This window comes from Carassius gibelio, chromosome B21 (assembly GCF_023724105.1).
Source record: "Carassius gibelio isolate Cgi1373 ecotype wild population from Czech Republic chromosome B21, carGib1.2-hapl.c, whole genome shotgun sequence".
Lineage (NCBI taxonomy): Eukaryota > Metazoa > Chordata > Actinopteri > Cypriniformes > Cyprinidae > Carassius > Carassius gibelio.
The window spans coordinates 6957853-6973978 of record NC_068416.1 but is presented as its reverse complement, the minus strand read 5'-3'; the positions used below and the strand labels follow the sequence as shown (position 1 = coordinate 6973978).

The 16126-nt window shown below is 38.4% G+C and overlaps 1 protein-coding gene across 2 annotated transcripts; it reads right to left on the bottom strand.

The window, feature by feature from the left end:
- Positions 1 to 257: 257 nt before the first annotated feature.
- On the bottom strand, positions 258 to 15181 carry LOC127986443 (cation channel sperm-associated protein 1). Of its 2 annotated transcripts, XR_008160876.1 has the most exons (13): positions 15007 to 15181; positions 14397 to 14510; positions 13970 to 14108; positions 13600 to 13835; positions 12704 to 12767; positions 12296 to 12341; positions 12167 to 12206; positions 8128 to 8200; positions 7631 to 7745; positions 7180 to 7317; positions 5515 to 5616; positions 3508 to 3619; positions 258 to 3337 (listed from the first exon to the last, which is right to left on the bottom strand). XR_008160876.1 is itself a non-coding variant. In XM_052588705.1 (10 exons), the coding sequence occupies exons 1-10, from the start codon at positions 15149 to 15151 to the stop codon at positions 7258 to 7260; spliced, it is 1032 nt and encodes a 343-aa protein (XP_052444665.1). In that variant the 5' UTR covers positions 15152 to 15181; the 3' UTR covers positions 7096 to 7257. The 2 variants fall into 2 exon arrangements, 1 of the variants encoding a protein (XP_052444665.1); XM_052588705.1 differs by lacking the exons at positions 258 to 3337; positions 3508 to 3619; positions 5515 to 5616 and having other exon boundaries at positions 7096 to 7317.
- Between the last annotated feature and the right edge of the window lie 945 nt (positions 15182 to 16126).

Sequence of the window (16126 nt, the reverse complement as noted above, 5' to 3'; positions counted from 1 at the left end):
TCTAATGTTCTCTCCGAGTTTCCACGTTTCCTAAAGAAAATTAGCCATGGTTTTACTACGAATAAAAGGCAAAAACCACGGTTCTTGTAGCCATGGTAAGCAAAAATTAACAAAGGTTTTGTTATTTCAAATAATAATTTACAAAGACGTATTCAAGGTAACGTTAATATTTTTTGTGGTAATAAAAACAGACCCAAGCGAACAACAGCTTTTAAAACTAATTAAAATTCACACACACAAAAAACAATGAGGCAACGACGATTTGTTAATTAATAATAATGATATGGTTTTATTGAATGACACTGTTAAAAATACATAATGTAATCCAAAACAAACAAATTATGTACATTACATATTACTACTAACGTCTAAAAAAAGGGCGCCAAAGGCCTGTCAAAATCCAAACATTCAATTCAAATATCATGGCCACTTTTTTCGCGATATAAATGCTACAGCCTCTCATTTAAAAAATGAACCATGGTTTAACCATAGCAAAAACTGCTTTATTTTCTCTGAATGCTTGAGACTATAAAATCAATCTGACAAATGTATTAATAAAATCAAAGTTTTTTTTTTTTTCAATTTAATTATGTTATTTTTTTTAACTAACAATAACTGTTTATTTAAAAGTGCACTCAGTAATTCTTCAGTGACTAATATATTATGTTTCATTTAATTCAGGGTCAATGCTGAAATTATCTACAAAAGAGGATGAACCGGTACCCTCAAGCACCCATTTGGCCAGTGTTATGATGCCACAGAGCGCAGCTGAATGGTTTAGGTGTGGTGAAATGTTGGTGAGCGCGGGATACCTTCACTACGCATGCGCAAGGGTTCCTCAACTGTGCACATACGTTAGTGGAACCAGACGATAGGCTTAAATGTTTCCCGGCTTGACTGTTAGAAGCAGATGATTGGCTTTCCAGTGGGAGGGGCGGGACTTGTGCACGCAACCGCCATCTTTGCCGTTACGGGTTTTCCTTATATAGTTGTATTGAGGATTGAGGAAGTGACATGTCTCTTATAAACTGTCTCTGGCGCGGTATAGACGTGAAATTCCATGAAACATTTTGTGGGTTTGCAGTAACATTAGTGGTCTAAAACGAGAGTTGTTAACGGTTTTAAGAGTGGTGAGACAGCAAATTTCTCGAATTATTCCAGTGAATGATGGCGAGGTGTACAATCAATCACCATCATAGTTATACCCCCAACATCCAGCACCGACACGGTGGAGCAACATCTTCATCCCCAAGATGAACCTCCTGTTGGTGTGGGAGACGCCCAGAGGAGTGTGGAGGAGGAAAAAGAGCTTCTTGAGGCTGCCCTCTTTCTTTAGAGCTGCCAAAAAACACTTCAAGGTGATCCGCCCTGGTCAGACTGAGGTGCAGCTCATAGAGTCACTCCTGGACATCAAGGCACCCAGAATGCCAGGGGTTATAAAGCTGCTGGACTGGCAGGACTCGGGACAACTGTCATAGTCCCCGAGTGTCCGTCAACCTGCGAGAACTTCTTGGAGGGCCATGGAAGCAGACTCAATAAAGGTTTAGTTCGACACATCAGGTGGCAGGCAATGCACGTGTTGTCTCTTGTGGCATTTTCCATAGTGACATAAAGTTGGGAAACTTCATCATGAGTAAGGAGGACACCCTGCAGGTCAGATTGATTGACTTTAGGTGTGGAGATCTGAGAAAGTCTGCCTGCACAACACTGTATGGTATGTATTATTCCTCAAAGCTGACAGAAAAAAATAGCTTGGTAATGCAAACTTGCATTTGAGATGAAATCTCTTTCCTCCAGGCATTGACTTCTACCCTCCCGAGTACAGAGTCAAGGGCAAGTACCATGCAAATGTCTGCAGTGACGTGGTCTCTTGGGGTCATCTTGTTCACAATGCCGTGTGGCCGTTTTCCAACTGGTGAGGATCTACACAAGACCAAACTAAAGCTTTGGTCAGAGCCTGAATTGTCAAAAGGTGAGCTCTTCATCACAAAAAAAAAAAAAAAAAAGTAAATCTGAATCATATCATACAAATGATCTTCCAGATCAGATCTACCAATTGAATAGTGCAGATAGAAAGGCTAAAGGTCGTAATCAAATAATGCTTCTGTGTTTCTGCAGCCGTTTGATCTATAGCCTCCTGCAGCAAAAACCTAAGCAGCGGCTCGGTCTGGTTTCAGGTACGGAGCTTAAGATCAGCCACATTTGCTTTTGTAATGTAATGTTTTTAGGCTAATGTTTTGTTTGGTGTGTTGTCTCAGGTCTCCATAAAAGTTGTGGAGAAAAGGAGCTCCAACCCCAGACATTTCCCCAATGGAAGATCATTCACCACAAATGGTTTCGGCTGCCGAGCCTAAGATCACTTGAGGACGTGTACGTCACTGTCCCATTACTGCCTCCACAACATGATGTCATCACTCCAAGAGGTCCTTGTCCCATCTCATCTCAAGAGCCCAGATAGCTCAGTAGGTAGAGCATCAGACTTTTAATCTGAGGGTCCAGAGTTCAAGTCCCTGTTCGGGCGAAGGTCCATCTGCCTGGGGGAAGTCATGGCCTCGTTGTTAGAGAGTTTAACTCCTAACCCTAAAGTTTTTGTTTTGAGTCTCGGGCCAGCAATACCACGACTGAGGAGCACTTGAGCAAGGCACTGAACCCCCAACTGCTCCCCGGATGCTGCAGCATAAATGACGCCCACTGCTCGGTGTGTGTGTGTGTTTACTGCTATTTGGTGCACTTTGCTTGGGTTAAATGCAGAGCACGAATACTGAGTATGGGTCACCATACTTGGCTGTATGTCACATCACTTCCACTTTTTTCACTTTCACTTCTGCACTGCTCACAAGAGGTTCTTGCCGTGGCCAGCTTAAAGGCATGTAATGGCCCCCTCGTCTCAGCACTCCACTGTCCTGGTTCCTCAGCGGTTCTTCTCATGGTGCTCCAGAATTTTCTGTAGTGGCTTCTTGTTCTCTCAAAATCTTGTTCTGGACAACGAGTCCCTGCAGAGTCAGCTGGGTCCCAGAGGTCCCACTCAGAGAGGTCCATGCCTCGGTCCAGTCTTAGATGTTCTTGTCATGGCTGTTCCAGAGGTTTCTGTTATGGCTGCATCTCATGGCTGTCCCAAACTCAGTGCTCTATGTGATGATTTCTGAGTACCAGAAGTGGCTGAAAAGACCACCCAGTACTCTCGGCTGCACCAATACAAGAGGTCCCAAAAAGTTCCTGCCATGAACAACCCAAAACCCCTGGCCAGAGTTTGAGCTCCTAGTGATGTGTGTCATGCCTGTCCCAGTGCTCTCTGTGCCAGAGGTCCTTGTTTTGGCTGCCTTATTACCAGAACTCCCTTTTGTGATCCAATCAGGAAAGGGATGAAAGAAAAGAAAGTTAAAACCTTATGAAAATTATCTGACTATTTTCTGACTAAAAATGTTTCCTTTTTTTTTTTTTTTTACATTGTTTGTGTGTGTGTGTGTGTGTGTGTTGTTTATTTTTGATAGAATTTACAGTATTTACTTTTTCTTCCTGCAGGTCACCACATAAGATGTTGTTCCAGTGCTCCTGTATCAGCTGCCCTGGGACCAGAGTACCCTGTCCTGTCCCTGGAAGTGCTTCTTTCTTACTCACCCTAAAGAACGGGAGGGAACATCATTTGAGGTAACAAATTATATATATATATATATATATATATATATATATATATATATATATATATATATATATATATATGGCAATAATTTTTTTTATATATTATTGAAATTGTATCATATTTTATGATAATTAGGTAAACGTGTTTGGGTTATCTATATCTATATATTCACTTATTTTTATACTACTGTTACTGTTATACAATATCAGTTAATCTCTGTTAAATACTTGTCTCGTGTCAAAAAGGAAGAAAAACTGGGGAAAGATTAAAAGAGGAGTATTTTTATAATGACTGCATCTGTGTCCCTCTTTTACAGAGTGGAAATGTTCATGTGCTCCAGAAGGTGGCTATAGAGAAAGATCTCTGTGCATCTCCACCAGACCTGTAAATACTTTTATTAGCCTTTATCACAAAATTAATGACAGGCACGTGATATAAGCTTAAAATACCATCTCCATCATTTCTTTCAGATGTTTTCTTCTTATCCTCACATTTGATCCTAATAGAGATTATATGACTAAATCTTTCTTTCATCAAGACTGGACAGATTAGAAGATCCCTTTTATATTTATTTTGTTATTCTTCTGTGGCTTTTTCTGTTTGTTTATTTTATATTTTCACATAATAAATTGCAACTGTATAGCATTTTACTGTATTGTCATCCTGCAGTAATGTTCTGTTGCAAATTAATTAACCCTTTACTGCAGCATTTCTGTCTCTCTCGTTTTTTCATAAACTACACGTTCTATAAAGGTACTCTAAGATGGGTCATTCATTTTTGGTTTTAAAGTTTCTGCAGCAAAAAACAAAACAACAATGCATGCATTTACTAAATCCAACAAAACAAAAATGTAGAGAGAAAGCTTCAGTGCAAAACAATACAATATCAATACAATCCAGAAAATGCTTGTTTTCTCTAATAGTTGTTTTATATTTTGGTTTCAATCATCAAAGTCGTTGAAATTATAATAATGTTTGTGATCCAAACATAAGTTCCTTAATATCTTAAGTGGCAGGAATGTTATTTAATGAACTTATTGCGCGCCAATTGCCAAAAAAAAAAAATGGCAATAATAGTAATAAATTTGTAATAAAGTTAAGGAAGTGTGTGGCTTTTGATACTCTCAATAAAGACATTTAAATAATGAAAAGAGTCAAAAATGTCTGGAGATTGCTAAGAGATTTCTACTGCAGAGCAATCACCGCCCAGTGATTTATTACACTTGAGATGTTTTATAGCCTGAACTAACCAATAGGCCTACTTTTGGACATCTGTAGGGCTTGAACAAGGTTCTTAACGTTACCTGAACTTCATATGTAAAAGTACACCCTGTATCTAAAAAAGAAACGACAACTAAACAATTATTCAACCATTCTGCAGTAACATTTGCAGAAGGCACATAATAATGAGCCTAATTAGGGATAGTAAAGATCCATCTCCAAAGATGATCATACATGATTTTTTATTGTGTGACTTTTGGTGAACTGCACTGAATCAATTAGATCTTTAATACAGGCATCATAATAATTACCAAATACAAGAATGGTATAATAATTCATAATAAATGTACAGTCCCTGTTTGGCGTATAAATATGAACATACATGAACATGATAAAGTTGCATAGAATTACAGCCCTTGATTTCAAGTCCTAGAAACACCCCTGGTTACAGATCAAGCTAATGCACAATTACAATTTCTGACATCATCTGACAAAGTTTACACAACTAATTTTATAATTTGATACGTGCAATTTACCAATCAGGTGATCTCAGTAATAATGCATTCAGATCAGTCCTTTAACTCACTTATCTCAGTCTTTTTACAGGTTTGCAAGATATTGTGAAGATATATGAAATATATTGACTCTCTTACCTGTTAGTTTACAGCAAACAATTGAAATCAATGCTTCCCACATACTGATGTAGAGCAGGAAACACGCTAAACACGCTCATCACTCTCCATTGACAGCATTTCCTGTTTGGAGAGCCATGAAAGATACACACGTTTAACCATCTCAATGAAGGAGCCAGCTGAAGAAAAACAGCATTTCTGGAACTGAATTAACTTTTTTTTTGTTCTTTAGATTAACTATTTTTATTATGTATAAAAAGCCAAAAATATCAGGTTTAACTAGAGGAGAACACAAACAGAACTAATTGTGATCATTTCAAACAGTTGATTTTAATCTCATTAATATATACTGAACAAATAGAACGGACTGTTTTTATTTCAAACACACAAATTTAATCAGATCAACACATTTTTCAAAATCCCATATAGAATGCCACTTGAAAGTTTGGGAACCCCCTTGCAGAATATGTGAAAATGTGAGTGATTTTAACAAAATAAGAGAGATCATACAAAATGTCTTATTTTTTTAGCACTGTCCTGAGTAAGATATTCTTCACAAAATATGTTTACATTGAGTCCACAAGACAAAAAAAACATAGCAGGAATGATAAAAATAACAACATATAAAAGTTTGTGAACCCTTGGTTCTTAATACTGTGTTCTGTTACCTGATGATCCTCGACTGTCTTTCTGTTTTGTGATGGTTGTGCATGAGTCCCTTGTTTGTTCTGAACAGTTAAACTGAGCAGCGTTCTTCAGAAAAATCCTTCAGGTTCTGCAGATATTCAGTTTTCCAGCATCTTTACATATTTGCACCCTTTCCAGCAGTGACTTTATGATTTTGAGATCCATCTTTTCACACTGAAGACAATTGAAGCACTCAAACACAACTATTAAAAAAGGTTCAAATGTTTACTAATGCTCCAGAAGGAAACACATGAACTGGTGGGGGGGGTCCTGAATTTGAAGATCAAGGTAAATTTTAATTCATTTGTTTTCCAGGAAACATGCAGGTATCTTCTGTTGCTTCTGAAGGGCAGTACTAAATATATATATATATTTCTACAAAGAAAAAATTGGACATCTTCATCCAGTTCCATCCATGCTCTTAATGCATCATGTTTCCTTCTAGAGCATCAATTCAAACCTTTTTTAATAGTTGTGTTTGAATCCCTCACTTGTCTTCAGTTTGAAAAGATGGATCTCAAAATCATAAAGTCACTGCTGGAAAAGGTTCAAATATGCAAAAGATGCTGGAAAACTGAAGATCTGCAGAACCTGAAGGATTTTTCTGAAGAACGCTGCTCAGTTTAACTGTTCAGAACAAACAAGGGACTCATGCACAACCATCACAAAACAGAAAAAAAAAAAACAGTTATCGATCATCCAGGTAACCACGAACAGTATTAAAGACCAAGGGTTCACAAATTTTTGAATAGGTTCATTTTAATAATTTCAGCTATTTTTTTGTCTTGTGGACTAAATGTAAACATATTTTATGTAAAATATCTTACCCAGGACAGTACTAAATAAAAAATAAAATGCATTTTGTACGATATCACTTATGTTAAAATTACTCATATTTTCATAGATTCTGCAAGGGGTTTCCAAACTTTCAAACTAAACAAGAATATATAGACATACATATACTATATTATAATGGAGATAAAGAACATATACACTCACATGCTATATTATAATTGAGATAAAGAATATATTCCACACATATACTATATTGTGAATATACTACACGAGACCATCTTCTCAATGGCTGTCCTCGAGTTCATCCTCATCTGCTTCCTTTCTACGGTAAAAGGAAGGTCCCTAAACACAAAAAAAATGACTAGTTTTCTGGATGATTTCTTCATAGTACTATTGCATTTGTGTAGAGTAACAGTATTAGATCAAATGCAAGTGTCCCTAAAATAGAAATGCTGAACCATTGTGACCATTTTGGTTCATTTTAACTGCTAAACTCAAATTAAACCAACACACTCTGCATGCTCAATATTGAACTTATATATTTTTTATAATAACTTTAAATAAAGGTGTTGCATGTTCTTATAACTATCCAAAAAGTCAAGTGTTTTCAAATATATAATTGCTTGTAAAGATTTCCTAAAAAGCTGAGACTGACCATTTCAGTGCTGTCAATCAGCCTGTAAAGGTAATTGGTTTGTTTCCGAAACAACTGCTGATTCTTCTCCAGAGCTTCCAGGATCCTCAAACAGTGTTCCATCCGAATGTTCTTCCTAGAAACAACATCCCAATAAATATAATAACTTCAATATGATGCTTTTGCTGCACTTGAATAATGCAATAAAACATGCTCTTTGTAGTCATTTAATTTGTGTAGAAGTTTTAAGTTAATTTATTTAGTAGACAATAAGATTCATAAGGCAAGCCGGAATATCGAATAGCTGCATACGACAAGGTGATGCTTGACTGCAATAAATTATTTGTGTGAACTGATGTTCATTCAAGAAAAATCCATGATAGGGTCTTTAAGTTGTAAGCGATGCTGAAATCACTCAAATCAGTGCTGGGTTGCCTGACCATATTGGAACTGGATATCAATGTTAATATCCACTGAATAAAGAGGAACCTGTAGCTACATGTACTTCCATTTCTTACCCTTCAATAAAATAGTTTTCTGAGAAAGCAACCTTGGTTGTCTGGTCGTCAGTCGGCTCACTCTTGATTTGCTCTAAAAAAAAATAATGACTAACATTACAAATGGAACATAATATATAGATAGATACAATACATAAACTCCCAACAACAGTGCTTTAGACAAAACCCCTTAGTTCAAAGTTACTGCATGATTCTTTACATTTACATTACATTTAATCAAAGAAAAGACTCCGCTGTACGAATTGAGATTGGGAGGTCATTCCACCAGCTGGGCACAGTCCAGGAAAAGGTCCGTGAGAGTGATTTTGAATTTCTTTGGGATGGCACCACAAGGCGTTGTTCACTTGCAGAGCGCAAGCTTCTGGAGGGTACATAGGATTTAACCAGTGAGTTTAGGTAAGTTGGTGCCAGTGGTTGTCTTGTAGGCAAGCATCAGTACCGTGAATTTGATGCGAGCAGCTACTGGTAGCCAGTGTAACCTGATGAGGAGGGGAGTAACATGAGCTTTTTTTGGCTCATTGAAGACAACCCTCGCTGCTGCATTCTGGATCATTTGCAGAGGCTTGACAGTGCATGCAGGAAGGCCCGCCAGGAGAGCATTACAATAGTCCAGTCTGGAGAGAACAAGAGCTTGGACAAGAAGTTGGGTTGCTTGCTCTGACAGGAAGGGTCTAATCTTCCTAATGTTGTATAAGGCAAACCTGCAGGACCGGGTCGTTGTAGCAATGTGGTCAGTGAAGCTTAATTGATGATCCATCACAACTCCTAGGTTTCTGGCTGTCCTCGAAGGAGTTATGGTTGACGAGCCCAGCTGTATAGAGAAGTTGTGATGAATCAATGGGTTAGCTGGAATCACCAGTAGTTCAGTCTTTGTAAGGTTAAGCTGAAGGTGATGGTCTTTCATCCAGCTAGAAATGTCACTCAGACAGGCTGAAATGCGAGCAGCTACCGTCGGGTCATCAGGCTGGAATGAGAAGTAGAGTTGGGTGTCATCAGCATAGCAGTGATAAGAAAAGCCATGCTTCTGAATGACAGATCCTAAAGATGTCATGTAGATGGAGAAGAGAAGTGGTCCAAGTACTGAGCCCTGAGGAACCCCAGTAGCAAGGTGGTGTGACTTAGAAACATCACCCCTCCAAGACACACTGAAGGATCTGTCAGAGAGGTAGGACTTAACCCACAGGAGAGCAGTTCCAGAGATTCCCATCTTTCTGAGGGTGGACAGGAGAATCTGGTGATTAACAGTGTCAAAAGCAGCAGACAGGTCCAGTAAGATGAGTACCGAGGATTTTGAAGCTACTCTTGCTAGTCGCAGGGCTTCAGTAACCGAGAGCAGAGCAGTCTCAGTTGAGTGGCCACTTTTGAAGCCAGATTGGTTGCTGTCCAGGAGGTTGTTCTGTCCAAGGAACATAGAAAGCTGGTTGAACACAGCCCGCTCAAGTGTCTTTGCAATGAATGGAAGAAGGGATACCGGTCTGTAGTTTTCAAGAAGCGCTGGATTTAGAGATGGTTTCTTGAGCAGTGGGCTTACCCGAGCCTGCTTGAATGCTAAGGGAAATGTTCCAGATTGAAGAGAGGAGTTGATAATGTGAGTAAGTGAAGGTATGACTGAAGAAGAGATCGCTTGAAGGAGGTGAGTGGGGATAGGATCAAGTGGACAAGTAGTAGGATGATTGGACAGGAGAATTTTGGAGACGTCCATCTCTGAGAGTGGGGAGAAGGAGGATAAAGAGTGTGCATCAGTCATTGTGAAGTTTTCCTCAGTCTGTGGTGTGGAGAATTGTTCACTGATGGATCTCGTCTTATTTGTGAAGAAAGTTGCAAAGTCGTCCACTGTAAGAGTCGATGGAGGAGGTGGAGGCGGCGGATTAAGAAGAGAAGAGAAAGTCTTGAATAGTGTCTGAGCGTCACAGCAGCTGTTAATTTTGTTGTGGTAGTAGGATGTTTTAGCTGTTAAGACCTTTGCAGAGAAGGAAGAGAGGAGTGATTGATACACACTGAGATCCGTAGAGTTTTTTGATTTCTGCCATTTCCTCTCTGCAGCCCTGAGTTTAGAGCGATGTTCACGGAGAACCTCGGACAGCCAGGGGGCAGATGGGGCAGTGCGTGCTGGTCTAGACAACAGTGGGCAAAAGTTGTCCAAGCAAGATGTTAAAGTGGAGCAAAGAGTGTCCGTAGCACTGTTCGTGTCCAGAGCAGAAAACTGAGAGAATGGTGGAGAGGATGAAACCACAGCAGATAGGCGAGATGGAGAGAGTGAGCGTAGGTTCCGTCGAAAGGTGACCTGCGTTGGAGTGTGTGCCACTTCAGGAGTAAGTGCTAGGTTAGCAGTAATGAGGAAGTGATCAGAGGTGTGCAGTGGAGCAACTGAAGAGGTGTCCACAGAGCAACCACGCGTGTAGATGAGGTCAAGTTGGTTGCCCGATTTGTGAGTCGCTGTAGTGGACATTAGCTTGAGATCAAATGAGGTGAGCAGAGTTTTGAAGTCAGCAGCCTGGGGTTTATCTAAGTGGATGTTGAAGTCGCCAAGCAGTACCAGAGGAGTACCATCTTCAGGAAAGTTTGATAGTAGCACATCCAACTCCTCCAAGAAGTTTCCCAGTTGACCTGGAGGACGATAAATGACCACAAAGTGGATTTTAACAGGGTGGGTTACAGTAATGGCATGTGATTCAAATGAACCAGTACCTGTAGGTGATGGCTGAAGTTCAAATTTCCATTCTTTGGATATAAGGAGACCCGTACCTCCACCCCTCCCAGTGGTACGAGGAGTGTGGGAACAAGTGAAATTAGTAGAGAGGGCTGCAGGGGTGGCAGTATCTTCAGGTTTGATCCAAGTCTCTGTCAGTGCCATGAGGTTGAGACCGGAATGGGTAGCAATAGAGGAAATGAAGTCTGCTTTGTTAACTGCAGACTGGCAGTTCCAGAGACCAACTGGAATAGAGAGCATAGTAGTAGAGGTCAGAGGGACATGGCGTAGGTTTGTCAGACAGGCCTTCCTGCGACGTACATAGCGTGCTCTCCGAGTGTTAGTAGTGATAATAGAGATCTGAAAGCACATAGTGACTACAAGTGTAAGATATATTTGAGAACAAACTATACAAAGAGTGGAAAAAAAGAGAAGCAATACTCAGGTGCCCTGTCGGTGTCCTTGCTCGGTGGAGTCGCGCAGGTAGAGTCGATTGTCTTTACACTCATCGGTCTTCACATGAGGAGGGTTCACACGAGGGTTGCCGCGACCGCTGCTGCGGTGAAACCTGGTGCTTTGTATTAGCCTGATTACCTGTGATTGAAGTCAGCTGGACACGCCTCACTATTTAGCAGATCGAAACCAGGCAGTCCCGCGATAGGCAAACGAAAAACCAAGCGCCACTTTCAGCACATATTAACCACGGTAAGACACACACACAATTTAAACCAAAACAAAAACTTTCCTAGCAATGATGATCACACACTAGTCTGATGAGAAAACAAGACAAAACACTCACAAGCTGCTGTCCTTCTATGTAGCTCGACTGTTTCTTCTTCTTTAGTGACAGAAGAAGTCAACTAAACTAATTGCTTTGTGAAATGATTCACTTTTTGGAAGCACTGGAAACACCACATGTTGGCCAGAATGGAGTAAATACAATGAAAACTCTCTCAAATGTGCATAGAAACATTTTTACAGTCTATGATAGAAACACTTTTTTATCAGAATCAGAAAGAGCTTTATTGCAAACATAAGGAATTGATCTTTATACTACTTCAAACCATTAAAATTTGGAAACATTGTCAATTTAAATAAGCCTTGTTTACTTAAATCTGATGACCATGGCAGTTTAATACGTAATAACTGGTTCAAAACAAGGCACAATCTTCATGTGGCAGTGATTTTAAAGCGCTCCTCACTACTAGGCATGGACTTATTCTACATACATTGATATTTATGCATTCAGCAAATGCTTATATCCAAGCAATTTACAATACATTCAAGATACAGAATCTCTTTGATCAAATCACGCATGTGAAGGTATCCAGTGAATGACAAAGCTCTCACCTGTCATCTGGATCGGCGATGGCTGTTCCCCAACCATGTTCTGAATGTGAACATGAATGGTGTCAATGAAAACCTTCATGAAGAAATTAGAACTGTGTTTGATAATTGTTTTTATTGATGACCTCTGACCTTTCTGTTGCTGAGGATGGTGTCCACCGTCACTGCATAGATCAGACTTACACCAATGGTTTGTTTTTATAGAGAAAATGGATAATGCAATTTGTGAGCACATTGTCTTACCAAATACTAATAGTCATGATGCATAAAAACTGTGGATGTTCTGGAACCAGAGGGTTTCAGGACACTCAAAGGGACTGTCACTCACCCAATCTGCCATATGTTGAAAATTATTCAAAGATTATATCAAATGTATAACATTATTAGCTTTTTTTTTTTATTAGTCATTTAATTTATTGTTGTGAGGCCAATTAAAATGTTATTATGGTAATTTTCATTTCTGACCCACTGGCCCAGGCCACAGATAAACCCTTACTGCTGATGGTTGAAGGGAATGTGTGACTGCTTTTCTTGACTTACCTTAAAAGGATGTAGTATTCAGTCAAGATGTACAAGACGATGAAGATGATAACATCGGGTGCACCTGTTAACATACATAAGAAGAATCTTCAAAAAAGTTATTAAAATTAATGAGTCTTTAACTAGAAGAGTAAACTTTGAGATTGGCTGACAAAGCCTAGCCTGTTTGAAAGTTTGAAGCAGCTGTAAAAGCTTGAAGTTTGGAAAGGTGAAAGTTTAGATAGATAGATATTAGCAAGATTTAACATGTTCATGTTGCTAATATGTTAGCATTTTTAACATGTTGTTGACATGCTGATAACATGTTTCTAGCAAGATTACCATGTTTTAAAATGTTTCTAGCATGATTACCATGTTTTAGCATGTACATAGCATGTATCCCGCATGATAGCACTTTGTTAATGTTTTTAACTTGATTAACATGATTTAGCATGTTTTAACATGTTGCTGTTAGCGCTGTTAGCATGTTAACATGTTTCTAGGATGAGTAGCACATCGCTAGCATGAATTAATATGTTGCTAGCATGCTTTAACATTTTGTCCTAGGATAGTCATTAAACTTTGCTAGTGATAGACAGCTTACTGTACAAAAACTTTGATCCCCTCAATAAAAGTATATAGGACATTTCATAGTTTTTATTTATCCGTTTAAAGAAAATCATAAGTCCAATCAGTTAGAGAAGATATAGCAACCTGAGTCAGGTGTGACCCGAGTGTGGTGTTTGTAGCTTTAAAACTGGAGGTTAGGAAGTTAGTCTTGGAGGTCTTGGAATTTAGTCTTAGAATAAAAGAAGAGGACATAGAAGAAGAAGAAGTAGCAGCTTAAATAGTAGACCAGTAGGTTGGCTTTCTCTTATGAAAAAAATAAAGAGTGTGAATGTGTTTCTGTAGCAAACCATTGTCTCGACTGGTGTAATAGACGTTAATCCAGTCATCAAGTGTCAACAGCTGGAGGAGTGTAGACATGGTACTGAGCATGGAACCAAATCGCTTTGGGTCGGACTTGCTTAAGTTTTGTCGGAAAAGAATGGAAAACATGACAAAGATGCAAAACATGAGCACGAAGATGATTCCATTCATCTTCAAAGACTTTCCTATTACTTTCATGACGACCTTGGGACCACTGAAAAACCTGAGATGAAGACACAGTTCTTAGATCCTGTTTCCTTTTGGACTAAAAAAATGCTAAATGCCCCACACTCTTCCACTTTAGGATTGTTCAAACTTCAACTTTGTGCATTTGGTGTTAAAGACTCAAACACTCACCGCAGTGTGCGTAAAATCCTGAACGCTCGACATACTTTGAACATTTTAAGGAGGTGGAAAAAAGTGGTGAAACGCTCACTATCATACTGTTTGCTGTCCAGAAAAAGGTCAACCAACCCTACCAAAGTGACCGAGAAATCTGCAGAAATAAACAATTAAACATCACGTTACGTTAGTTCCTATACACTGCAAAGAAAAAAATAATTTGCATCATCATATATTTTACTGGAAAAAGAGGACAAAACACTATTTAAATAAAACAAACCATCAAATATTAAGACTAGTTCTCAAAAAGGGATCTTGAGTTATGTATTTTCTTACCCCGGTTATATAAAGTTTTCGCTTGCATAAACCATGGTATTAAATTCACAAGAAATATGCTTTAAATAAGAATAGGAAATGAAAAACAACAGATTTGCCAGCTCACCCAGAATATTCCACATGCTTTTGAAGTATTTTAAGCCAAAACTTATGAGCTTTAACACACACTCCATCGTATAAAAAGCCAAGAAGACTGCCTCCAGTGCTTCATAAACCCAAGCTAAGAAATAAACAGGAAATACAATATGTTAGTACTGATGAGAACAACTCAACATTTGTGAAAATAATGTACAAAGGAGCTGTTACTTCTAATGGAAAGTTAATGAATGCAGTGGAAATATTAAACATGCACACAGTCATTTTTACGTATATTGTGTTTAGGTTGTCGCCTAACGGCATGAATTCTGCATTTAAAAAAAAATATATAATAATAATAACCACGACTTTTTATCTCAAAATTAAGACCTTTTTTGTTTATTTCTCAACATTCTGAGAAAACAAAACTAACAAATAAAAAGTCTGTTTTTTTGTATGTGTTTGTGACATAAACAAGCTTTCATTGTAGAAATGCTCGTTTCACCAATTTATTAAAAAATAAAAACCACTATTTCACTGATTTAAATCAATGTAATTGTAAATGCTTTTAAACACGAAACGGTTTGAATGATTGCAACTTTACGTTTTCTATTCTTGTGAGCTGCTGTGGTGATCCTTACCTGGTGCGAGACCTTGAAATGTCATTGCCACTTGTGTTGTAGTGTTCATCAGGAGCACAAACAGCATGATTTGATCATAGAGCTTAGTGAAGTGATGGATGTCCTGCTGCAGACGCACAGCCCTGTCCAGCAACGCTTTCCACATCTTCTCAAGGGAAAACACAACTTACATTATGAGTTCTGCGTTTCCCAAAAGCATGGTAAGCCCAAGTTTGATCGTAGCTCTATTGGTTTACAATGTACTTTTCAAAGACCAGATTCAAAGATTGCTTTTCAAGTCCATTAAGTACATTTCCCCCAACTTTACTGCTGTGTGTGATATTATATAGCGTTATATACGTTACATTTCTGACATAATGGCGATTTGGGATCAGCTGCAACATATTAGTAATTCTTTGAAACCAAATAGTTACCCGTTTATTTAGCACAATAACCTGTACAAGTATTTTAGTAAGGATATTTTGTACATATTTTCTACAAATTTTATGTATAATATAATTCATCCTTCGTCCATGTTCTTAACAGTGTTTGTTTACAGTCTACGCGAAGCAGCGGCGGGAAAATGCATCATTCAATTTTACGATGTAAAAATAGTTTTATCGCGTCGTGTCGATTGTTTCATTTCTGTTGCTGTTACTTGAGGTTTAAGGAAATAACAAATGGTATTGGTAAAATAATGGTAAAATATACGATACCTTAACAAATAGTTGTCTAGCAGATCTCAGAGAAACATTCGCGTCGGTGTGTCTTCCGGTGGAGTTCATTCAACGGTGGTTAACGGTTATTTCGGTTACCATAGTTACCAAACAAACTGTTAAATATATCGAAAATATTAAAGATACAAAATAAAAGTTAATAAACCGAATACATGAACGATCGTGTATATAAAATTAAAAAATATATATTTCTCCACGTTTTATAAATCCAGTCAATGATTTACAGTTGTTTGCTATTAAGCCTACAAACAGCAAACAACTGTAAATCAGTGTTATATTTACAGCGTACACATAATGCAAGGTAAGTGATCAAATTAGGAATATTTAGACTACACTAAAGAAATGCAAGTGGGAAAGTATTTTTTTTTTTTTTTTACCTCAAATAGTCCAAATGCTTTCACACG

Bases quoted from the DNA above. Each gene is read 5' to 3' on its own strand.
- LOC127986443 (XM_052588705.1), bottom strand. From the start codon at position 15,151: ATGTGGAAAGCGTTGCTGGACAGGGCTGTGCGTCTGCAGCAGGACATC. The intron at 13,836-13,969 runs GTGAGTGTTTGA...TCTTCATCTCAG, and splicing joins AGGATTTTACGCACACTGCG to GTTTTTCAGTGGTCCCAAGG. The intron at 8,201-12,166 runs GTGAGAGCTTTG...ATTTTTTTTTAG, and splicing joins ATCGCCGATCCAGATGACAG to AGCAAATCAAGAGTGAGCCG.